The sequence below is a fragment of the Salvelinus namaycush genome, chromosome 14 (genome assembly GCF_016432855.1).
Source record: "Salvelinus namaycush isolate Seneca chromosome 14, SaNama_1.0, whole genome shotgun sequence".
Taxonomy (NCBI): domain Eukaryota; kingdom Metazoa; phylum Chordata; class Actinopteri; order Salmoniformes; family Salmonidae; genus Salvelinus; species Salvelinus namaycush.
In genome coordinates this window covers 17,798,630-17,824,537 of record NC_052320.1, presented here as the reverse complement: position 1 = coordinate 17,824,537, position 25,908 = coordinate 17,798,630, and the positions used below count along the sequence as shown (strand labels likewise).

The 25,908-nt window shown below is 46.7% G+C and overlaps 1 protein-coding gene across 1 annotated transcript in view; it reads right to left on the bottom strand.

Moving 5' to 3' along the window:
• Positions 1-25,908, bottom strand: part of LOC120058628 (calmodulin-binding transcription activator 1-like) — a 475,337-nt gene that overhangs the window by 51,248 nt on the left and 398,181 nt on the right. Inside the window, exon 8 of the mRNA XM_039007387.1 lies at positions 4,387-4,558. Coding sequence (XP_038863315.1) covers positions 4,387-4,558 — 172 coding nt within the window. The remainder of the gene's footprint in view (positions 1-4,386; positions 4,559-25,908) is intronic.

Here is a 25,908-nt window from a genome sequence, read left to right as displayed (position 1 = left end):
AATCCATGTCTCAATTGTCTCAAGGCTTAAAACTCCTTCTTTAACTCATCTCCTCCCCTTCATCTACACTGATTGAAGTGGATTTAACAAATAACATCAATAAGGGATCATAGCTTCCACCTGGATTCACCTGGTCAGTCTATGACATGGAAAGAGAATATGTTCCTAATGTTTTGTACACTCAGTGTATATACAGTTGAAGTCGGAAGTTTACATACACTTAGGTTGGAGTCATTAAAACTCGTTTTTCAACCACTCCACAAATTTCTTGTTAACAAACTACAGTTTTGGCAAGTCGGTTAGGACATCTACTTTGTGCATGACAAGTAATTTTCCAACAATTGTTTACAGACAGATTATTTCACTTATAATTCACTGTATCACAATTCCAGTGGGTCAGAAGTTTACATACACTAAGTTGACTGTGCCTTTAAACAGCTTGGAAAATTCCAGAAAATGATGTCATGGTTTTAGAGGCTTCTGATAGGCTAATTGACATACGTTTAGTCAATTGGAGGTGTACCTGTGGATATATTTCAAGGCCTACCTTCAAACTCAGTCTCTCTTTGCTTGACATCATAGGAAAATCAAAAGAAATCAGCCAAGGCCTCAGAATGTTTTTTTAGACCTCCCCAAGTCTGGGTCATCCTTGGGAGCAATTTCCAAACGTCTGAAGGTGCCACGTTCATCTGTACGAACAATAGTACGCAAGTATAAACACCATGGGACCACGCAGCCGTCATACCGCTCAGGAAGGAGACGCGTTCTGTCTCCTAGAGATGAACGTACTTTGGTGCGAAAAGTGCAAATAAATCCCAGAACAACAGCAAAGGACCTTGTGAAGATGCTGGAAGAAACAGGTACAAAAGTATCTATATCCACAGTAAAACGAGTCCTATATCGACATAACCTGACAGGCCGCTCAGCAAGGAAGAAGCCAATGCTCCAAAACCGCCATAAAAAAAGTGTTTTTTGGAGAAATGTCCTCTGGTCTGATGAAACAAAAATATAACTTTTTGGCCATAATGACCATTGTTATGTTTGGAGGAAAAAGGGGGAGGCTTGCAAGCCGAAGTATACTATCCCAACCGTGAAGCACGGGGGTGGCAGCATCATGTTGTGAGGGTGCTTTGCTGCAGGAGGGACTGGTCCACTTCACAAAATACATGGCATCATGAGGTAGGACAATATTGTGGATATATTGAAGCAACATCTCAAGACATCAGTCAGGGAGTTAAAGCTTGGTCGCAAATCAGTCTTCCAAATGAACAATGACCCCAAGCAAACTTCAAAAGTTGTGGCAAAACGGCTTAAGGACAACAAAGTCAAGGTATTGGAGTGGCCATCACAAAGCCCTGACCTCAATCCTATAGAAAATGTGTGGGCAGAACTGAAAAAGCGTGTGTGAGCAAGGAGGCCTACAAACCTGACTCAGTTAACACCAGCTCTGTTAGAAGGAATGGGCCAAAATGCACCCAACTTATTGTGGGAAGCTTGTGGAAGGCTACCAGAAATGTTTGACCCAAGTTAAACAATTTAAAGGCAATGCTACCAAATACTAATTGAGTGTATGTAAACTTCTGACCCACTGGGAATGTGATGAAAGAAATAAAAGCTGAAATAAATCATTATTTCTACTATTATTCTGCCATTTCACATTCTTAAAATAAAGTTGTGATCCTAACTGACCTAAGACAGGGGATTTTTATTAGGATTAAATGTCAGGAATTGTGAAAAACTCAGTTTAAATGTATTTGGCTAAGGTGTATGTAAACTTCCGACTTCAACTGTATCAACGAATTGGCAAGGGCACTAGAACAATCCGCAACACCCAGCCTCACCCTACAAGATTCTGAAGTCAAATGTCTACTGTTTGCTGATGATTTGGTGCTTCTGTCCCCAACCAAGGAGGGCCTACAGCAGCACCTAGATCTTCTGCACAGATTCTGTCAGACCTGGGCCCTGACAGTGAATCTCAGTAAGACAAAAATAATGGTGTTCCAAAATGTTTCCAGTTGCCAGGACCACAAATAGAAATGCCATGCCCTAGAGCAAACCAAAAACTATACCTACCTCGGCCTAAACATCAGCACCACAGGTAACTTCCACAACGCTGTGAACCATCTGAGAGACAAGGCAAGGATGGCCTTCTACGCCATCAAAAGGAACATGAAATTCAACATCCCATTTAAAAAAATACTTGAATCAGTTATAGAACCCATTGCCCTGTATGGTGCTTCATTCTATAACTAGAGGACTCCTGATATCTCCAGATGTATCATTTTTTTGTCTTTATCTGTTATTGTCTAGTACTGTCTTTTTGCTAGCTAGGGCCATCTACTTTAAGTGCTGCCTGTCTTCCCAGTAGACTACTTGGTGTGTGAACTGCTGACTGCTCATAACTTGCAGATAGTTGTTGACACATCAACCAGGATCAAGGGGCAGAGCAATGACAGGGCAATTTGTCACTTGTTTTAGTAATCAGTGGCTGTATTGGAGGGGGTGTGGTTTCACCTCTCCTAGGCAATCAGCAATTAGTACAGGGAGGCGTGCTCTCCACCTCTGCTAGGCAATTAGCAATCAGTGTTAGTTCTTCAGTCTCCCCTGGTTTCACAGTGGCAGCTGTAAGCGGCGGTCGTTCGGTTCTGCCGGAACTCTAAGGCCATCGCCGAAACAAAGACGGTTCTGCCGAGTTGTTTGAGGAAGGAACGAGAGGAAGGCTCACACCACTCTGCCACTTGAGTATCTTACCTAGTTATTTACAGATTCTCATTTTGCTTTTTTGTAGCTTTGTCAACTACTGTGTGTGTGTTCTATACCTGTTAGTTCCTCTCCCTGTAGGCTTTACAGACGCTCCCCACCCCTTGTCTGCAACCCTTCTGATTTAGTGTACCCTGCACGCACAACCCAGGTGGAATTCCGGGTCTCTGGCAGCATTTGGAACTGCCGATCTGCGGTCAGAACGCAGAGTTCATCTCAGCCTATGCTGCCCTTCAGTCCCTTGACTTTTTGGTCCCAACGGAGACATGGATCACCCCGCTAATTATCAAAATCCAGAAAAGAGCCTTTCAATTCTACAACCACCTAAAAGGAAGGAATTTCCAAACCTTCCATAACAAAGCCATCACCTACAGAGAGATAAGTCTGCTCAGCAAGCTGGTCATGGGGCTCTGTTCACAAACCGACCCCACATAGCTCCAGGACAGCAACACAATTAGACCCAACCAAAACATGAGAAAACAAAATGATAATTACTTGACACATTGGAAAGAACAGAGAACTGGAATGCTATTTGGCCCTAAACAGAGTAAGTACACAGTGGCAGAATACCTGACCACTGTGACTGACCCAATGTTAAGGAAAGCTTTGACGATGTACAGACTCAGTGAGCATCCATAGCCTTGCTATTGAGAGAGGCAGACCTGGCTCTCGAGAGAAGACTGCACACTGCCCACAAAATTAGGTGGAATTTGAGATGCACTTCCTAACCTCCTGCCAAATGAATGACCACGTGAGACACATATTTCCCTCCGATTACACAAACCCACAAAGAATTCGTAAATAAATCAAATTTTGAACTCATGTCTATTTGGTGAAATACGACAGTGTGCCATCACAGCAGCAATATTTGTGACCTGTTGCCACAAGAAAAGGGAAACCAGTGAAGAACCAACACCATTGTAAATACAACCCATATTTGTTTATTTATTTTTCCCTTTTGTACTTCAACTATTTGCACATCATTTAAACACTGTACATAGCCATAATATATCATTTGAAATGTATCTATTCTTTTGAAATGTTTGGGTAATGTTTACTGTTAATTTCTGATAGTTTATTTCACTTTTTGTTTTATCTATTTCACTTGCTTTGGCAATGTAAACATATATTTCCCATGCCAATAAAACCCTTTTGAATTTAATTAAAATGGAATTGAATTAAGAGAGGGGAGGTGTGTAGGATTTCTGGTGAGTTACTATAGATGCTCTTTCTCCCATACACTGGTGTTTATTAATAGAGCTCTGTGCTCTGCTCGGTGCTGCCTGACTGGGAGGATGGGTGGCCAGGTCCTGTGCTGGGCTGTGTGCTCTTAGGCTGGGCGATAGGTGACCTCTGTTTACCAGACAGCTCCAGGCAGGGCAGGAACACAATAACAACATAGTAACCAGGCCAGGTCTCTAAGAGAGCCCGTGTGGGTACATTAATGCTCAGACCTCTCCTAGCCTTATTAAAGACCCAGACATGAGTGTTTAGTCTGTTTGTGTGTCTGGGGCTCTTAGGGCTAGACCCTGGAGAAGAGCTTGCACCTGTAATGAATAAGGCTTTGAAAAGGCTTGGCGCTCTCAATAAGTGCTGTGCTCTAAATGTGATAGGTCAGATACTCACACATGGGCTTGAGCTGGCCAATCAGCTCCTCCTTGGTCCACTTGGCCCATTCCTTCTTGTCTGTGTTGATGGAGCACAGGATTGGCCCGCATGGTTTCCCACAGTCCTCTATGGCCGGCACATTCAAGTAGTGGACAAGCACGATGTCAGGGTTCTGGAGAAGGAGGGGAACCTTAGGTTAGTCAGCAGACTCAGATGATGTGTGTCTGGTAACAGTGAGAGAGAATGGGAATCACACATAGGCACAGAGAGAGAGAGACCCAGCTGGAAGTGTAACACCTTCTAGCATTACAGCTGTTGTGTTAGCACACAGACATGCTGCTGGAATAGGCTGCTGTTGGAGAGTCATGGTAACTCTCACACAAATGCATGGTAACTCTCACACAAATAATTGAGTGAGAAAAGCTCACAGAGAGAGAGAGAAACAGAGAAAGAGAAGCAAAACAGAAATGTGTCTGAAGAAATATGTGGAGGGGATGTTAAAACCTCTTTGGAAGATTGTGTGTCTGCGTGTGTGGTAATAACCCTGCTATGTGCATGTAACACACTTATAGCATTTTGTGTAGTCCTCCCACATGCCGAGCCAATGCCCTCTATTAACTTGCCTGTGTACCCAGTCAGATCCACCAATTTACCTGCCACAACTGTTACCTACAGTATGTAAATTACCTAAATTGACAGCTTATGAAAAATTGGTGCCGTTTAAAAGACCGGTTGAGCCGGTGTGAATAACATCAATTGTGTTCTGTAATCATGAATAGCTTTGATTACTGTGCGGAGTAAACAGTGGCAGGAGAAACGCTCCCACTCCGCTCCTTAAGACTCAATTTATTAGTAACACACTAATGCCAATAACAACACACACATGCACCACACTCACTCCCATAAGGTACACACATACACACACACACACACACACACACACACACACACACACACACACACACACACACACACACACACACACACACACACACACACACACACACATGTAGGAGCATCAGTAAATGCTGCAAACACAGGCATGTAAACTAAACCAGATGGACACAAACACACAAAATAATGAACACACTTAAAATAGACGCCCCATCCTCCCCACACACACACACACACACACACACACACACACACACACACACACACACACACACACACACACACACACACACACACACACACACACACACACACACACACACACACACCTGTTAAAGTAACAAAAAAAATGTAATGACACCATGTGTTTGAGTGCAGTTTGAAGCTTCTTCAGTGCTAAGTGGATTCTAAATCAACATGCTACTAGGTCTGTGCTCCCTACTGGTCCAAACCATTCATCTGTACCACTCATTACTCCATTCCCCTCTCCACCCCCCTCATCCTCTCTCTCTACCTTGATCAAGAATGGAGGGAGAGGAGAGAGATACACCAGGGATAATAAAGATGGAGGGATGAGGAGAGAGATACACCAGGGATAATAAAGATGGAGGGAGGGGAGAGAGATACACCAGGGATAATAAAGATGGAGGGAGGGGAGAGAGATACACCAGGGATAATAAAGATGGAGGGAGGGGAGAGAGATACACCAGGGATAATAAAGATGGAGGGAGGGGAGAGAGATACACCAGGGATAATAAAGATGGAGGGATGAGGAGAGAGATACACCAGGGATAATAAAGATGGAGGGAGGGGAGAGAGATACACCAGGGATAATAAAGATGGAGGGAGGGGAGAGAGATACACCAGGGATAATAAAGATGGAGGGAGGGGAGAGAGATACACCAGGGATAATAAAGATGGAGGGAGGGGAGAGAGATACACCAGGGATAATAAAGATGGAGGGAGGGGAGAGAGATACACCAGGGATAATAAAGATGGAGGGAGGGGAGAGAGATACACCAGGGATAATAAAGATGGAGGGAGGGGAGAGAGATACACCAGGGATAATAAAGATGGAGAGAGATACACCAGGGATAATAAAGATGGAGGGAGGGGAGAGAGATACACCAGGGATAATAAAGATGGAGAGAGATACACCAGGGGTAATAAAGATGGAGGGACGAGGAGAGAGATACACCAGGGATAATAAAGATGGAGGGAGGGGAGAGAGATACACCAGGGATAATAAAGATGGAGGGAGGGGAGAGAGATACACCAGGGATAATAAAGATGGAGGGAGGGGAGAGAGATACACCAGGGATAATAAAGATGGAGGGAGTGGAGAGAGATACACCAGGGATAATAAAGATGGAGAGAGATACACCAGGGATAATAAAGATGGAGGGAGGGGAGAGAGATACACCAGGGATAATAAAGATGGAGAGAGATACACCAGGGATAATAAAGATGGAGGGAGGGGAGAGAGATACACCAGGGATAATAAAGATGGAGGGACGAGGAGAGAGATACACCAGGGATAATAAAGATGGAGGGAGGGGAGCGAGATACACCAGGGATAATAAAGATGGAGGGACGAGGAGAGAGATACACCAGGGATAATACAGATGGAGGGAGGGGAGAGAGATACACCAGGGATAATAAAGATGGAGAGAGATACACCAGGGATAATAAAGATGGAGAGAGATACACCAGGGATAATAAAGATGGAGGGAGGGGAGAGAGATACACCAGGGATAATAAAGATGGAGGGACGAGGAGAGAGATACACCAGGGATAATAAAGATGGAGGGACGAGGAGAGAGATACAACAGGGATAATAAAGACGGAGGGACGAGGAGAGAGATACACCAGGGATAATAAAGATGGAGGGACGAGGAGAGAGATACACCAGGGATAATAAAGATGGAGGGACGAGGAGAGAGATACACCAGGGATAATAAAGATGGAGGGACGAGGAGAGAGATACAACAGGGATAATAAAGACGGAGGGAGGGGAGAGAGATACACCAGGGATAATAAAGATGAGAGAGATAGACAAGGGATAATAAAGACGGAGGGACGAGGAGAGAGATACACCAGGGATAATAAAGATGGAGGGAGGGGAGAGAGATACACCAGGGATAATAAAGATGGAGGGAGGGGAGAGAGATACACCAGGGATAATAAAGATGGAGGGAGGGGAGAGAGATACACCAGGGATAATAAAGATGGAGGGAGGGGAGAGAGATACACCAGGGATAATAAAGATGGAGAGAGATACACCAGGGATAATAAAGATGGAGAGAGAAACATTGGGGATAATAAAGATGGCGGGATGAGGAGAGAGATACACCAGGGATAATAAAGATGGCGGAACGAGGAGAGAGATACACCAGGGATAATAAAGATGGAGGGACGAGGAGAGATACACCAGGGATAATAAAGATGGAGGGAGGGGAGAGAGATACACCAGGGATAATAAAGATGGAGAGAGATACACCAGGGATAATAAAGATGGAGGGAGGGGAGAGAGATACACCAGGGATAATAAAGATGGAGAGAGATACACCAGGGGTAATAAAGATGGAGGGACGAGGAGAGAGATACACCAGGGATAATAAAGATGGAGGGAGGGGAGAGAGATACACCAGGGATAATAAAGATGGAGGGAGGGGAGAGAGATACACCAGGGATAATAAAGATGGAGGGAGGGGAGAGAGATACACCAGGGATAATAAAGATGGAGGGAGTGGAGAGAGATACACCAGGGATAATAAAGATGGAGAGAGATACACCAGGGATAATAAAGATGGAGGGAGGGGAGAGAGATACACCAGGGATAATAAAGATGGAGAGAGATACACAAGGGATAATAAAGATGGAGGGAGGGGAGAGAGATACACCAGGGATAATAAAGATGGAGGGAGGGGAGGGAGATACACCAGGGATAATAAAGATGGAGGGAGGGGAGAGAGATACACCAGGGATAATAAAGATGGAGGGAGGGGAGAGAGATACACCAGGGATAATAAAGATGGAGGGAGGGGAGAGAGATACACCAGGGATAATAAAGATGGAGGGAGGGGAGGGAGATACACCAGGGATAATAAAGATGGAGGGAGGGGAGAGAGATACACCAGGGATAATAAAGATGGAGGGAGGGGAGGGAGATACACCAGGGATAATAAAGATGGAGGGAGGGGAGAGAGATACACCAGGGATAATAAAGATGGAGGGAGGGGAGGGAGATACACCAGGGATAATAAAGATGGAGGGAGGGGAGAGAGATACACCAGGGATAATAAAGATGGAGGGAGGGGAGGGAGATACACCAGGGATAATAAAGATGGAGGGAGGGGAGGGAGATACACAAGGGATAATAAAGGTACAGCATAATAGTCCATTCTGACCTGCACAGGTTCTCTCAAAATACTGTTAACAGCCATGTTCAGTGATTTGTGCATAGGGCCAACCAGTGTTGGAATCATCTCACATTCAAAACAATAAAAACATTTTATCTTTAAAAAGCCCAATGGTTGTTATTACAGAGTCATTTTCTTGATTTAGTTGACTTATTCATTTCAGTTCCTAGTAGGAAAAAGGGTCTCAGTATAGAGACCTATTCTTTGATAGGTCTGTAAACTCTTTTGTAGTGCTACTGGTATCTGGATATTTAGTCCATGTTACACCAGTCTGATCTGTGGCCCACACCCCACCACCACAGCTGGACATGGAGCTGTGTTATCTCCTCTGTGATAAACGTTGTCCCTGTTCCCTGCCATTGGAGTCAACACCCTGAGACGGCTGTGCCCCGCGTTCACGGTGACAGGGCGGGCGGGCGTGTGATGCCCCAGATGGCATCACCAGCTGTGGTAATCGCCAGGCCATGCCCTCAATCCTTAACTAGCACGATAGGGGCGAATAAAGGGCCACAGCACGCACTCATGAGCACATTGGGGAAGGCACTCATACACACCAAGAAAGACAAACACACACACACACACATATTGCACACGCACACAGACACACACACACAGACACACACACACACACACACACACACACACACACACACACACACACACACACACACACACACACACACACACACACACACACACACACACACACACACACACACACACACACACACAAAACATAACTTCTATCCACATAGCAGCCCCCCCCTCCCCTCCATTTAAACCCCACCCATACATAAAGACACACACTGCTGTTCCCTACCACACACACACACATTGGTCCCTGCTCTACAATGAATGGGAACATTTGGCTGGCAGCCTTACAGCTCATCCAAACAACAGTAATCTGTAGAGCCAGCTACAGCTAGCTACAGTAGGCTTTCGTATTATTAATTTGCTGCTATGACTTGTAAAATCCATGTGTGAGCCAGCGGTGGTTTTGTCCCAAACGGGACCCTATTCCCTATGTAGTGCACTACTTTGACCAAGGCCTAATGGGAATAGAGTGCCATTTGGGACTCAGGCAGCGTATGACGTGTGTAACTGTAACTTTTCCCCCTCTCTCCTCAGAGTGCCTTTACAACACATTTAGCAGCTCTCGTCGGCCCACTTAGTCCCTCCTCCTCTCCGCCACCAAGAAAACAACACAATGAAAATGTAAAGCGTCACATAAATCTATCAGGATGGTAATTTAATTTAATTTCCTGCTGGCTGCTTTCTTTTCCTCTGTGTAATATCACCAGTTTGTTTCTCTCCAAAGGAAACAGGAAAAAAGCTGAGAGGGGAACTTTTTCCTGGATACTGTTTTGCAGAGAAAATGAGATCTCATTAACTTATTGATGAATTGTGTAATGTAGTCTTTTGGTTGTTTTCCTGCTTGTTTCCCATGCGGGTTACAGGGCCGCTTTCCAGCTGTACATTTACGCAATGGTGGTGGAGGGAGAGTGGGATCCGGTTTCTGGAGTGTGTGGAGAGGGAGTGTGTTTGTGTGTGTGTGTGTGTGTGTGTGTGTGTGTGTGTGTGTGTGTGTGTGTGTGTGTGTGTGTGTGTGTGTGTGTGTGTGTGTGTGTGTGTGTGTGTGCATGTAGTGTGCATACAGTATGTGGGTGTGCGCACGTGTTTGTGCATGCATGCTCGTGTGTGAAGGGGGATATGCTACAACTCCAATACCCAACACACAATCTGTTAGTGTGGGAGGCTCCAAGGTATTGATGGTGCACATCCAAGTTGTAGTCAAGGTAAAAAGCAATATGCATGCATCATGTGTATTTGTAGACAGTGTTGTTATGTTGTTGTGTTAGTGTGTAGTCTGGTGAACATCCCCACAGCAGATGGATGGATGTTGCAGAGTAAATGACCTATAGAGGCTAGGGGAGGCAGTCACAGAGGAGGCAGTCACAGAGGAGGCAGTCACAGGGGAGGCAGTCACAGAGGAGGCAGTCACAGAGGAGGCAGTCACAGGGGAGGCAGTCACAGAGGAGGCAGTCACAGAGGAGGCAGTCACAGGGGAGGCAGTCACAGAGGAGGCAGTCACAGAGGAGGCAGTCACAGGGGAGGCAGTCACAGGGGAGGCAGTCACAGGGGAGGCAGTCACAGATGAGGCAGTCACAGGGGAGGCAGTCACAGGGGAGGCAGTCACAGAGGAGGCAGTCACAGAGGAGGCAGTCACATGGGAGGCAGTCACAGGGGAGGCAGTCACATGGGAGGCAGTCACAGGGGAGGCAGTCAGAGATGAGGCAGTCACAGGGGAGGCAGTCACAGGGGAGGCAGTCACAGAGGAGGCAGTCACAGGGGAGGCAGTCACAGGGGAGGCAGTCACAGAGGAGGCAGTCACAGGGGAGGCAGTCACAGAGGAGGCAGTCACAGAGTCACAGGGGAGGCAGTCACAGAGGAGGCAGTCACAGAGGAGGCAGTCACAGGGGGGGGGGCAGTCACAGGGGCAGCAGTCACAGGGGAGGCAGTCATAGGGGAGGCAGTCACAGGGGAGACAGTCACAGAGGAGGCAGTCACAGGGGTGGCAGGTCTACTAAGGGGGGTGAACACACACACACACACACACGCACACACACACGCACACACACACACACACACACACACACACACACACACACACACACATACATACATCCCGCACACATACACACACACACAAACACCTTGCACAAACACACATATGTACACACGCACACACACACACACAATCCCCACCAACACACACACAAACCAAAAACACATCATCACGATACCGCAAGACCAGGGTACAGTCGTAGCCAGGCAACAGGTTTCTTTGGCACCCACACAAGGAAGGCAACGTTCCTACGCTCAGATCAGCCTCAGCACCACTACCTTGCTCTGGAGTCAGTCCACACCACACTGCTATACAGCAGAGCTCAGCCAGGCATGTTGCCACAGCTACAGCAAGGGGAAAGAGCCTGGGTTCCAAATGGCACCCTATCCCTTCATAGTGCTCTCTAGTCAAAATTCATGCATTATGTAGGGAATAGGGTGCCATTTAGGAGGCAGCCAGAACCTCATTACCAGGGTTACAGTTACAGAGTCGGACAATGCTCCTACCAGGACAGGCCATGTACTGTAGACCCAGGGCTCTCAACAGGCTCTGGCAGACAGATACAGACACCACAGTGCTTGTCCGTTGGTTGAAACGTTCATGTAATCTGTAACATGGGCCTGCAAGCCCTGGTGACCCCTGTCACAGTCCTTTGCCCTTTCCTCTCCTCTCCTCTCTTCTCCTTTCCTCGCCGCTCCCCTTGTCTCCATGTAGCCGTCACCACCAACACGGTACAACGACCTCATTAAGGGGAGAGAGGAGAGGAGAGAGGGGGGCTGGGAGAGGAGAGGAGAGAGGAGGGGAGTAGGGAGAGGAGAGAGGGGGGCTGGGAGAGGAGAGGAGAGAGGAGGAGAGAGGGGAGTAGGGAGAGGCGAGGAGAGAGGAGGAGAGAGTGGAGGAGGGGAGGGGAGAGGAGAGAGACGAGAGGGGGGCTGGGAGAGGAGAGAGGAGGAGAGGAGAGGTGGGGGCTGAGAAAGGATGGATGATAGAAGGGGGAGAGAGGAGAAGAGAGCAGGAGGAGATGGGGAGAGAAGAGAAGAGAAGAGAGGAGAGGAGAGGAGAGGAGAGGAGAGGAGAGGAGAGGAGAGGAGAGGAGAGGAGAGGAGAGGAGAGGAGAGGAGAGGAGAGGAGAGGAGAGGAGAGGAGAGGAGAGGAGGGGTGCTCCAGGCCCAGTGCTGCCTGGCATAACGTTACTGTAGCAGCTAGGCCTCTCTCTTACAATGAGCTGCGTAGCACTGGAGCGATAAGAACAGACATTAACATGAAAGGATCTTAATTAAGAAGAGGAGGCTTGGTGGGACGTGGAGGAGCTGAGGACTGATGGGAGAAACCTAGTGAGGAACAAGATAAAGCAGCCAGCCGCACGGAGGGGAACGACTTCAAAGCTTAGGGAGTCTAGCAGCAATCAGACAGCAGACAGATACACAGAGAGAGGGGGAAGGCAGGTTCTCAGAGGAGAAGTCAGGAGAAAACCACCCATTCCTCAGAGGAGGAGGAAGAGGAGGAGGAGATGGATGGAAATAGGCTAGGGAGGAGAAACCGCTTCAGAGACATACAGTACCAGTCAAAAGTTTGGACACACCTACTCATTCAAGGGTTTTTCTTTATTTTTACTATTTTCTACATTGTAGAATAATAGTGAAGACATCAATACTATGAAATAACATAAATGGAATCATGTGGTAATCAAAAAAGTGTTGTTATATTTGAGATTCTTCAAAGTAGCCACCCTTTGCCTTGATGACAGCTTTGCACACTCTTTGCATTCTCTCAACCAGCTGCATGAGGTAGTCACCTGGGAATACATTTCAATTAACAGGTGTGCCTTGTTAAAAGTTAATTTGTGGAATTTTTTTCCTTCTTAATGTCCATCCATGAATGATGTATACGGATAAGATAGTCTAGCTTGCTAAATTTTACGTTTCTAATTTTGACAGAAAGTGGTTTAATTTCAAGTTAAAGTGTACTGTTAGCTAGCTAGCTAAAGTTAGCTGGTTGGCTCGCTAGCTAACGTTACGTGTATGATCTTATTATTCGTATCTCAGAGCCATTAGCTTGGCTAGCTAAAGCCTAATGTTAACTAACTAACATTGAACCTAGTTGGTTAGCTACCTGCAGATTCATGCAGGGTAGTATCGTCATGAGTTGGGATTATGGTTCATTGTTTACCTAGCTAGCTAGCTAACGTTCACTGGATGGCTCGCTAGCTAACGTTACGTGTATGATCTTATTATTTGTATCTTAGAGCCATTTAGTTGGCTATCTATAGTCTAATGTGAGCTAGCTAACATTACACCTGGTTGGTTAGCCACCTGCAGATTCATCCAGGGTAGTAACGTCATGAGTTGGGATTATGCTTCATTGTTTACCTAGCTAGCTAGCTAACAGTAGTTGGATGGCTCGCTAGCTAACGTTAAATTTATGATCTTATTATTCGTATCTCAGAACCATTTGCTTGGCTAGCTATAGCCTAATGTGAGCTAGCTTACATTACACCTGGTAGGTTAGCCACCTGCAGATTCATGCAGGGTAGTAACGTCATAAATTGGGATTAGGGTTCATTGTTTACCTAGCTAGCTAGATAATGTTAGCTGGCTGGCTCGCTAGCTAACATTACGTGTATGATCTTATTATCCGTTGTCATATTATTAGCTATCATGACGTTGCCCTAAGGGTTAGGTTTATAACCCCCCATAAATAGGTTTATGATCCCCCCCTTCCCCCTTTTCAATCCACTCTACAGAATGGACTCTTGGAAAGCCCTTTGTTAACATAGAGAGAGTATGGTAACATCAAAAGATTGGGGAAAGATACAATATTTCTGAAATCCAACCAGTTGAAAGTGTCCATTGGTACTTAAAGAATATGATGTCAGATCAGTTGGTGTCTGGGACATTATATCTGATGATAGGACGACATAAATGTTATCTTGGAAAGTCTACACATTCTGTGTTATCAGATTCACATGCAATTGTCGTGCAATTTAAATGTTTAAATATGAAACTATTTGTAAAAAGATTAAATGTAATTTTATCTTCTAAATGAGAGAATTGTTTTCATAAGTAAACTATGCTCACTCAGTGGCCCCGCCCAAGTGAATAGACATTGGTTGAGAAATATGAAACACGCCCTTCTCTCCCCCAATACAAAAGCCTGTTGACGGAAGTCAACCTCAAGTTCCCGATGACGTGAGGACTGGTGTCCATACATTTAAAAAGGCTAATTTCAACTACAACCAAACAAAATTAACATTTAGTTCCAAAAATGTTAGTACTGCTGTCCTAACGTTTAAAAGGGTGAATTTTGGGCCTCCCGAGTGGTGCAGTGGTCTAAGGCACTGCATCGCAGTGCTAGCTGTGCCACTAGAGATTCTGGGTTCGAGCCCAGGCTCTGTCGCAGCCGGCCGCGACCGGTAGGCCCATGGGGCGGCGCACAATTGGCCCAGCGTCGTCCAGGTTAGGGAGGGGTTGGCCGGCAGGGATATCCTTGTCTCATCGTGCACTAGTGACTCCTGTGGCGGGCCGAGCGCAGTGCAGACTGACACGGTCGCGAGGTGTACGGTGTTTCCCCCGACACATTGGTGCGGCTGGCTTCCGGGTTGGATGGGCATTGTGTCAAGAAGCAGTGCGGCTTGGTTGTGTTGTGTTTCGGAGGACGCATGGCTATTGACCTTCGCCTCTCCCGAGTCCGTATGGAAGTAACTAGCAAGTTAGCTTGGGTGCTTGTCTGCTGTTGTTAGTACAGAACGCTTGGATCAACCCTTAAAGAGTTGTGTGGGGCTAAAGCTTAAGAGGGTGTGAACAATGCTGAATGGGTGTAGACAAAGACAGGCTCTCCAGTAGTAGTACCAACACATTCAAAGGCCATTTTCTCAAAAGTGAGTTTACAAGTTTATCAACTTTCAAAGCAGGATTACTTTCCCATTGTTCCTCAACTGTAGTGTATGATATACCATTTTGTAGCTCTGAGTCTCTACTTTTATCCAATGTAAAAGACACAATTTCGGTCACATATGTGGGAACTCCTTCATGACTGTTGGAAAAGCATTCCAGCTGAGGCTGGTTGAGAGATTGCCAAGAGTGTGCAAAGCTATCATCAAGGCAAAGGGTGGCTACTTTGAAGAGTCTAACATATAAAATATATTTTGATATGTTTAACACTCTTTTGGTTACTACATGATTACATATGTGTTATTTCATTGTTTTCATGTCTTCACTATTATTCTACAATGTAGAAAATTGTAAAAATAAAGAAAAACCCTGGTATTGTATGTGGCTACGCTAGCCCACAACAGGGACAATTTAACTAGCCCACAACAGGGACAATTTAACTAGCCCACTACAGGGACAATTTAACTAGCCCACTACAGGGACAATTTAACTAGCCCACTACAGGGACAATTTAACTAGCCCACTACAGGGACAATTTAACTAGCCCACTACAGGGACAATTTAACTAGCCCACTACAGGGACAATTTAACTAGCCCACTACAGGGACAATTTAACTAGCCCACTACAGGGACAATTTAACTAGCCCACTACAGGGACAATTTAACTAGCCCACTACAGGGACAATTTAACTAGCCCACTACAGGGACATCCATTTCAATGCATAATATGAGGTTAACTGGAACACTCGATTATTTTGTCACAAACGTGCAACGTCAATTCCACACTTTGTTTTGGGGATGTGAAAATGCATGAGGGATGTACTGTATAGATATTAGTGTCTTAGTTTATGTGTATTCATGTGTGAGAAAAATCATATGGGATTATTTGTTTATGTGATATGCAAACATGCATTCTCTAAAATCTGCAGAATATTTGCATGACGGTAAATCAACGGACTGACCTCTTCCTGTATGCTGGACTGTGTCTGTGTGAGTTATTATGTTTGTGTGAGAGTGCCCATTAGGTGATTAACACCCTGCACTTAAACCTGGCCTGTGTTTATTACCATGTGTGTTTAGCAGTTGAAAGTGTGTGCATGCTGGTCTGTGTGTGTGTAAACCGATGTGCAGTGTGTGTGTGTGTGTGTGTGTTGGTGTATGTGGGTGTGAGAGGTGATTATGGCCGTGCTCTGTGGGCTTTGCTGGGGCAGTTGCCCTGGCGGTGGCATGGTGATGGATGGCATGGTGTGCCCGTCATTAAGCAGCCTCCTGGCCCCTGGCACTGGGGTTAAGCTCTTAAACGCACCCCTCCCTCTCGCCTCCCTCTCGGTCTCTCTCTCTCTCTCCTCACTGATTCCCTCCCTCCCTCCCTCCCTCCCTCCCTCCCTCCCTCCCTCCCTCCCTCCCTCCCTTCCTTCCTGCCTTCCTCTCTCTAGTTCTCCCTACGTCCCTCCTTGCCTCCCTCCCTCCCTACATCCCTCCCTACATCCCTCCCATTCTCTCTCCCTCCCTCTCTCCCTGCCTTCCTATCTCCCTCCCTCCCTCCCTCCCTCCCTCCCTCCCTCCCTCCCTCCCTCCCTCCCTCCCTCCCTCCCTCCCTCCCTCCCTCCCTCCCTCCCTCCCTCCCTCCCTCCCTCCCTCTCTACCTGCCACCCTCTCTGGCTGTCCCCAAACACTGGTGCTCATTTCAAGGTCAACTGCCTCTGTGGTGCTGTAAGTTCACCTCCACAGCTCCACAGGCACAATACTTCTCCTTTATCCTTTTGTTTGGAATGTTTTGTCGCTCTCTCACCGCCAAAGGGTGTGTTTGGGAGTGTGGGGGTGGCTGCTAATGTTGCTGCTGCCATACACATTAAGACACAAAAACACACAGGCCCTCACACACATGCATACACACACTCACACAACGGCATAAACAGGCAAACAACACTCCACATCAAACAAGCTAAAATGGAGTAAACGCCCTGCAGCCAGCTCCTGTCGAGGTAGTGGAGGAGTCTCTGTTGAACCCATCTTCCCCTCTCTCTGGCTCCTCTCTCAAAAAGCCTTTGTTAAATGCTCTCAGTATAGACACTCTAATTGGGTGTCTGGTGTCAGCGCTCTTTGCCTTCCGCCCCCTCTCTTTCCCTCATTCTCTCCCATCCCTCTCTTCCTCCTCTCCTTTTCGCTCCACCGCATCCATGCCATGGTGTTCCTGGCGCCCGGGGTGTGTACCAATCCAAGGGCACGTGCCAGTTTCAAGGAGTGTCATGCTGTGAATTGGCCAGTTCAGCCGTGTCCACCCAGGTCTGTGTGAGAAAGGCATGGGAGGAGGCTCAGCAGGGGGGATGGTGGGAGGCAGGGGGTCTCCTAAGGACCTTCTCCCCTGTGAGGCACTCTAGGGGGTATATAAAGTGCATTCGGGAAGTATTCAGACCCATTGACTTTTTCCACATTTTGTTACGTTATAGTCTTATTGTTAAATGGATTCAATCTTTTTTTTGTATCAATCTACACACAACACCCCATAATGACAAAGTGAAAACAGGTTTTTAGAAATGTTTGCAAATGTATTACAAATAAAAAACAGAAATACATTATTTACATAAGTATTCAGACCCTTTGCTATGAGACTTGAAATTGAGCTCAGGTGCATCCTGTTTCCACTGATCATCCTTGAGATGTTTCCACCTGTTCCACCTGTTTCCACCTGTGGTAAATTCAATTGATTGGACATGATTTGGAAAGGCACACACCTGTCTATATAAGATCCCACAGTTGACAGCGTATGTCAGAGCAAAAACCAAGCCATGAGATCGAAGGAATTGTCCATAGAGCTCCGAGACAGGATTGTGTCGAGGCACAGATCTGGGGAAGGGTACCAAAACAATTTTGCAGCATTGAAGGTCCCCAAGAACACAGTGGCCTCCATCATTCTTAAATGGAAGAAGTTTGGATCCACCAAGACTCTACCTAGAGCTGGCCGCCCGGACAAACTAAGCAATCGGGGGAGAAGGGCTGTGATCAGGGAGGTGACCAAGAACCCAATGGTCACTCTGACAGCTCCAGAGTTCCTCTGTGGAGATTGGAGAATCTTCCAGAAGGACAACCATCTCTGCAGCACTCCACCAATCAGGCCTTTATGGTAGAGTGGCCAGATGGAAGCCACTCCTCAGTAAAAGGCACATGACAGCCCGATTGGAGTTTTCCAAAAGGCACCTAAAGGACTCTCAGACCATGGGAAAAAAATATTCTCGGTCTGATGAAACCAAGATTGAACTCTTTGGCCTGAATGCCAAGCTCCACATCTGGAGGAAACCTGGCACCATCCCTATGGTGAAGCATGGTGATGGCAGCATCATGCTGTGGGGATGTTTTTCAGCAGCAGGGACTGGGAGACTAGTCAGGACAGAGGGAAATATGAACAGAGTAAAGTACAGAGATCCTTGATGAACGTACTCCAGAGAACTCAACATAACATAAGAAAATGTGGAAAAAGTCAAGGGGTCTGAATACTTTCCGACTGCACTGTATGGGAGATGCGTGGGCATGTGGATCTATGCATGTTTGATGGAGGATGGTGTGGTCTCTGTCACATCTTGACATCTCTCCCTGGTCTCTCTCACATCACATCTATTTTGAAGGCAGCAGGTATTGTATCTATCTGGTGCTCTCCTCCCCACTACTGAAGGCCTGTGTTCCACCTGAAGAACCTTCTGTACCAGCCTGCCAATGGGGTCCAGGCGGCATATTAAAGAGTTGGAACTTTTGAGGAACAGGAAGAGAGAGATGTGTGTGTTTGTTTGTGTTTGTGTTTGTGTTTGTGTGTGTGTGTGTGTGTGTGTGTGTGTGTGTGTGTGTGTGTGTGTGTGTGTGTGTGTGTGTGTGTGTGTGTGTGTGTGTGTGTGTGTGTGTGAGAGAGAGAGAGAAAGCCAGCGGCTGAGGCCCAGCTGTGATGTTTAATTCAGCAGCACATAATCACTCAAGAGGTGCCGTTAAATAACTCAGCTTAGAGGGGAAGAACCTCTCCACTCTGGGAAAGGACTGCTAGAGGTGTTTCGATGTGTGTGTGGGTGCATATGTACGTGTGTGAGTCTGTCTCCTTTCGCAGGGGCTATTGTAAATGGTATGTCTTTATCTACACTACCGTTCAAAAGTTTGGGGTCAGTTAGAAGTGTCCTTGTTTTTGAAAGAAAAGCACATTTTTGGTCCATTAAAATAACATAAAATTGATCAGAAATACAGTGTAGACATTGTTAATGTTGTAAATGACTATTGTAGCTGGAAACGGCAGATTATTCATGGGAAATCTACATACGCGTACAGAGGCCCATTATCAGCAACCATCACTCCTGTGTTCCAATGGCACGTTGTGTTAGCTAATCCAAGTTTATCATTTTAAAAGGCTAATTGATCATTATAAAACCCTTTTGTAATTATGTTAGCACAGCTGAAAACTGTTGTTCCTTTTAAAGAAGCAATAAAACTGGCCTTCTTTAGACTAGTTGAGTATCTGGAGCATCAGCATTTGTGGGTTCGATTACAGGCTCAAAATAGCCAGAAACAAAGCACTTTCTTCTGAAACTCGTCAGTCTATTCTTGTTCTGAGAAATGAAGGCTATTGCGAGAAATTGCAAAGAAAGTGAAGATCTCGTACAATGCTGTGTACTACTCCCTTCACAGAACAGCACAAACTGGCTTTAACCAGAGTAGAAAGAGGAGTGGGAGGCCCCGGTGCACAACTGAGCAAGAGGACAAGTACATTAGACTGTCTAGTTTGAGAAACATTAAATAGTACACCAGTCTCAACGTCAACAGTGAAGAGGCGACTCCGGGATGCTGGCCTTCTAGGCAGAGTTCCTCTGTCCAGTGTCTGTGTTCTTTTGCCCAAAATCTTTTCTTTTTATTGGCCAGTCTGAGATATGGCTTTTTCTTTGCAACTCTGCCTAGAAGGCCAGCATCCCGGAGTCGCCTCTTCACTGAAATTTGTGACCCCAAACTTTTGAACGGTAGTGTATATACGTAATATGTGAAAAAGAGCCTCTATTTGAGTATAAAGAAAGAGCAGGGCAGAGTAGATACCAGCCAGACAGCACAGGGTCCTGTAGCAGGTAGTTATAGTATCTAGCTCTCCCAATTTACAGGATACTTATTCATCCTCAGGCCATAGCAGAGCAACACCACCCTCTCTCCATTAGTCCTGGTGGCCCCCAGCGCCATGCTGTGAGAGGCTGAGGCGGAGACCGGCTGCCCTGCCCAGGGGCCATGCAGCTAGGAAGGGCCGATCAAGGAGACATCCGTCTGCCATAATGGCCATGGCGGAGCCCAAGGCACTGATCCTAATGCTCAGCGCCCAGCCACCCAGGTGACACAGAGTCACACCGCAACTAAACCACCCAGGGGAAGTCAAGGATTCCTCTCGGACCGAGGCAGTTTAACTGCTCTCTCTTTTTGATTTTCTCTCCTATCTCTTCTCTATCGCACACACACACACACACACACACACACACACACACACACACACACACACACACACACACACACACACACACACACACACACACATACACACACTAATAGGTACACAACGATCAACTCCTACTGAGGAGGAAAATAGGACTATCCCATCGCTATCACTCTTTTTCTCTCTCTCCCTCTATCAATTTCGCTCCAATTTTTATTCCTGCTCTCTGTTTGATTTGTGTGTCCATTGTTATCCCTGTGTCCAGGTCTTCTCTTTATGTCCCTGTGTCCAGGTCTTCTCTTTATGTCCCTGTGTCCAGGTCTGCTCTTTATGTGTCTGTGTCCAGGTCTTCTCTTTATGTCCGTGTGTCCATGTCTGCTCTTTATGTCCCTGTGTCCAGGTCTTCTCTTTATGTCCCTGTGTCCAGGTCTTCTCTTTATGTGCCTGTGTCCAGGTCTGCTCTTTATGTGTCTGTGTCGAGGTCTGCTCTTTATGTCCCTGTGTCCAGGTCTGCTCTTTATGTGTCTGTGTCCAGGTCTTCTCTTTATGGCCGTGTGTCCATGTCTGCTCTTTATGTCCCTGTGTCCAGGTCTTCTCTTTATGTGTCTGTGTCCAGGTCTTCTCTTTATGTGTCTGTGTCCAGGTCTTCTCTTTATGTGTCTGTGTCCAGGTCTTCTCTTTATGTCCCTGTGTCCAGGTCTTCTCTTTATGTCCCTGTGTCCAGGTCTGCTCTTTATGTGTCTGTGTCCAGGTCTTCTCTTTATGTCCGTGTGTCCATGTCTGCTCTTTATGTCCCTGTGTCCAGGTCTTCTCTTTATGTCCCTGTGTCCAGGTCTTCTCTTTATGTGCCTGTGTCCAGGTCTGCTCTTTATGTGTCTGTGTCGAGGTCTGCTCTTTATGTCCCTGTGTCCAGGTCTGCTCTTTATGTGTCTGTGTCCAGGTCTTCTCTTTATGGCCGTGTGTCCATGTCTGCTCTTTATGTCCCTGTGTCCAGGTCTTCTCTTTATGTGTCTGTGTCCAGGTCTTCTCTTTATGTGTCTGTGTCCAGGTCTTCTCTTTATGTCCCTGTGTCCAGGTCTTCTCTTTATGTCCCTGTGTCCAGGTCTTCTCTTTATGTCCCTGTGTCCAGGTCTGCTCTTTATGTGTCTGTGTCCAGGTCTTCTCTTTATGTCCGTGTGTCCATGTCTTCTCTTTATGTCCCTGTGTCCAGGTCTTCTCTTTATGTCCCTGTGTCCAGGTCTTCTCTTTATGTCCCTGTGTCCAGGTCTTCTCTTCATGTGTCTGTGTCCAGGTCTTCTCTTCATGTCCCTGTGTCCAGGTCTTCTGTTTATGTGCCTGTGTCCAGGTCGTCTCTTTATGTGCCTGTGTCCAGGTCTTCTCTTTATGTGTCTGTGTCCAGGTCTGCTCTTTATGTCCCTGTGTCCAGGTCTTCTCTTTATGTGTCTGTGTCCAGGTCTTCTCTTTATGTGTCTGTGTCCAGGTCTGCTCTTTATGTGTCTTTGTCCAGGTCTTCTCTTTATGTCCCTGTGTCCAGGTCTTCTGTTTATGTGCCTGTGTCCAGGTCGTCTCTTTATGTGCCTGTGTCCAGGTCTTCTCTTTATGTGTCTGTGTCCAGGTCTGCTCTTTATGTCCCTGTGTCCAGGTCTTCTCTTTATGTCCCTGTGTCCAGGTCTTCTCTTTATGTCCCTGTGTCCAGGTCTTCTCTTTATGTGTCTGTGTCCAGGTCTGCTCTTTATGTGTCTGTGTCCAGGTCTTCTCTTTATGTCCCTGTGTCCAGGTCTTCTCTTTATGTCCCTGTGTCCAGGTCTGCTCTTTATGTGTCTGTGTCCAGGTCTGCTCTTTATGTGTCTGTGTCCAGGTCTTCTCTTTATGTGTCTGTGTCCAGGTCTGCTCTTTATGTGTCTGTCTCCAGGTCTGCTCTTTATGTCCCTGTGTCCAGATCTTCTCTTTATGTCCCTGTGTCCAGGTCTTCTCTTTATGTCCCTGTGTCCAGGTCTTCTCTTTATGTGTCTGTGTCCAGGTCTGCTCTTTATGTGTCTGTGTCCAGGTCTTCTCTTTATGTCCCTGTGTCCAGGTCTTCTCTTTATGTCCCTGTGTCCAGGTCTGCTCTTTATGTGTCTGTGTCCAGGTCTGCTCTTTATGTGTCTGTGTCCAGGTCTTCTCTTTATGTGTCTGTGTCCAGGTCTGCTCTTTATGTGTCTGTCTCCAGGTCTGCTCTTTATGTCCCTGTGTCCAGATCTTCTCTTTATGTCCCTGTGTCCAGGTCTTCTCTTTATGTCCCTGTGTCCAGGTCTTCTCTTTATGTGTCTGTGTCCAGGTCTTCTCTTCATGTCCCTGTGTCCAGGTCTTCTCTTCATGTCCCTGTGTCCAGGTCTTCTCTTCATGTCCCTGTGTCCAGGTCTTCTCTCTATGCCCCTGTGTCCAGGTCTTCTCTGTATGTGTCTGTGTCCAGGTCTGCTCTTTATGTCCCTGTGTCCAGGTCTTCTCTTTATGTCCCTGTGTCCAGGTCTTCTCTTTATGTCCCTGTGTCCAGGTCTTCTCTTTATGTGTCTGTGTCCAGGTCTGCTCTTTATGTGTCTGTGTCCAGGTCTTCTCTTTATGTCCCTGTGTCCAGGGCTTCTCTTTATGTGTCCGTGTCCAGGTCTGCGAGCTAGCCAGCACTTCACATGAGCAGGCAGGGGAGAGAGGTGCGCTGGTGCATTTCTAAACAGGACGTCACACAGAGGACTGATGTGTGTCCAACATTGCAGGACAACCTTGCTGATAAATCTGCCTTTGTTCTCTGCTAACACACACAGCTATGTACCAAACAACAGCAGCAGCAGCAGTCACAGTGATAACGCTGGTGATCAACGTGAACAGTTACCAGTAGAAAAATAGCAACAACAAAACAAAAACAGCATCACCACACACTCCTCCCTTCAGCCTGTGTGCTGTGTTGTGGTTCTGTCAGTCCCTGGTTGATGTTTTGCTGGGTACAGGAGCAGCCCCAGATCTCAGCTTAGCCAGACCTCTCTCTGGAGACACACACATCAGCCCCCCCCCATGCACACACATGTTCAAAAGTACACACACAAGCACACAAACACGCACACACACACACTCATGTGCACACACACACGCATGCATACACAGAGTTCACATTCAAACAAACGGGTAATCTGACATCCACACATCAACCTTCTGGGAAGGAATGCTCAAATGGTTTCCTAGCAACCAGCAGTGTGATTTAAGTCTGCATGATAAAAAATGAAAACAGATAGAGAATGTGTGTGTGTGTGTATGTGAGTGAGAGAGAGAGAGGTGGGAGGCGGAGAATAGATTTGTAGGAGGATGTCCAACGATAAGGGAGTTGTGAGTAAGAAGAGATGGAGAGGAAAGGTCATGATGAGAAGAACCAGATGGAGGAAAAGGCCATCAAAACACGCCCAAAACACGCCCACGCGCCCACACACACACACACACACACACACACACACACACACACACACACACACACACACACACACACACACACACACACACACACACACACACACACACACACACACACACACACACACACACACACAGGCACTTCCTGAGGGGATCTGCAGGGGCAGTGTTGACTGCAAGTTGGATGATAGTCAGACACTGATGAGGAGGCAAAGCAAGGGCATGATACAGGGACCAGCATCACAGGTGGGAGGGAGGTAGTTGAGAGAGAATGAGTTCACAGAGAGAGAGAAGAAGAAGAGAGAGAAAGAGAGAGGGAGCTCAAAAAGAGACAATCCCAGTGATCATCAGTACAATCCACAGAGACAAGAATATGTATGTATTAGGAATGTATGTATGCAGCCACACAGCAGGGGAGGGGGATTATGGGAGGGTGAAAACACCAGAATCACATCAATCTCACCAAGTTCAAATGCAAAAGGACATCACACATGAGGTGTCTTCTTTAACCCGTCCAAAGTCATGGGAGCAGCAGTACACTAAGGATTATATACAGGCTCTGTTCTGACCTTCAGTCTATCATACAGAACCCATCAGACTGTATAGATAGAGAGATCATTTCATTACTGTGTTAGCTAGGTATGGTTTGATCGAGCCATGTGGTCTGATAAAGAAGTCTTTCAAAGCTACATACAAACTGCAATGCAATTCACTGTGTGAATGTGTCTAAAGACAGCAAACTAGCACGTAATTGCGTAACGTTCTGTGTTTCCGTAAGATACTAGACGTGCATGGCGTCTGTAGGAGAGAGAGAGTGTGTGTGTGCACGCATGGGGAGGCAGCGCGAGAGGAGCCATACTATCTGCCGCCAGCAGCTGCCATTGAGAAGCTTCCCAAAACAAACGGAGAGCCGTGACAGAGAGAGAGCGAGCGGAGCCTTCTGTGGCGTAATAGGAAATGAATTGAGACCATCAATATGGTATTAATCATTAAAGAGCAGGTGCTGAGGTGGCACTTTGCTGATTACACTACCGCTGGCAACACACACACATTAAAAGTTTGACCTGCTGTTTAGTGAGAAGCAAATTACATATTTTAAACATGTCATCTACAGTCAAGAAACTATTTATCAACACACTGGGTAGCCATGTTTCCTAAAAGGCCTAATCCTGCGGAGGGAAGAACATGGTGAGCCGGCAAGGCACCATGTGTTTATCAGCCAGAGAAGAGGAGATTCACACTGAAGCGACTCCATTAAGCCGTTAAGCACACCACGTCTCCAAATGATTGAATGTGTCAAACTGAGATGAACGCCTCCCCGCTTGAATAATACATTACCCAGGCTCATACACACACACACACACACCTGCACCTGTGCACACATACATCCACATGTATACATACATAAACACACACACACACACACACACACACACACACACACACACACACACACACACACACACACACACACACACACACACACACACACACACACACACACACACACACACACTCACACACACTCACACACGTACATTGACACACAGTGTGCGAATGTGAAACAGCTGTGCGAGACGGGGGACTGATAAAGTGCAGCGGTGGCAGCGGAGGCACTGTAGTGAGACGACAGCGGCATGGCGGCATAGTGAGCAGTTCTCCAGCTGAACAGAGCCGGGCTGGTGGGGCTCCACGCTCACACCCACCACTCAACATATCAAACACCCAGCATGGGGGCCGCGGAGGCAGGGGACACCCCCCACCAGCCCCCCTACCCACCGCCACCCCACCGTGTGTGTCAAGGTTGAGCCCATGAAATGTTTATGAATT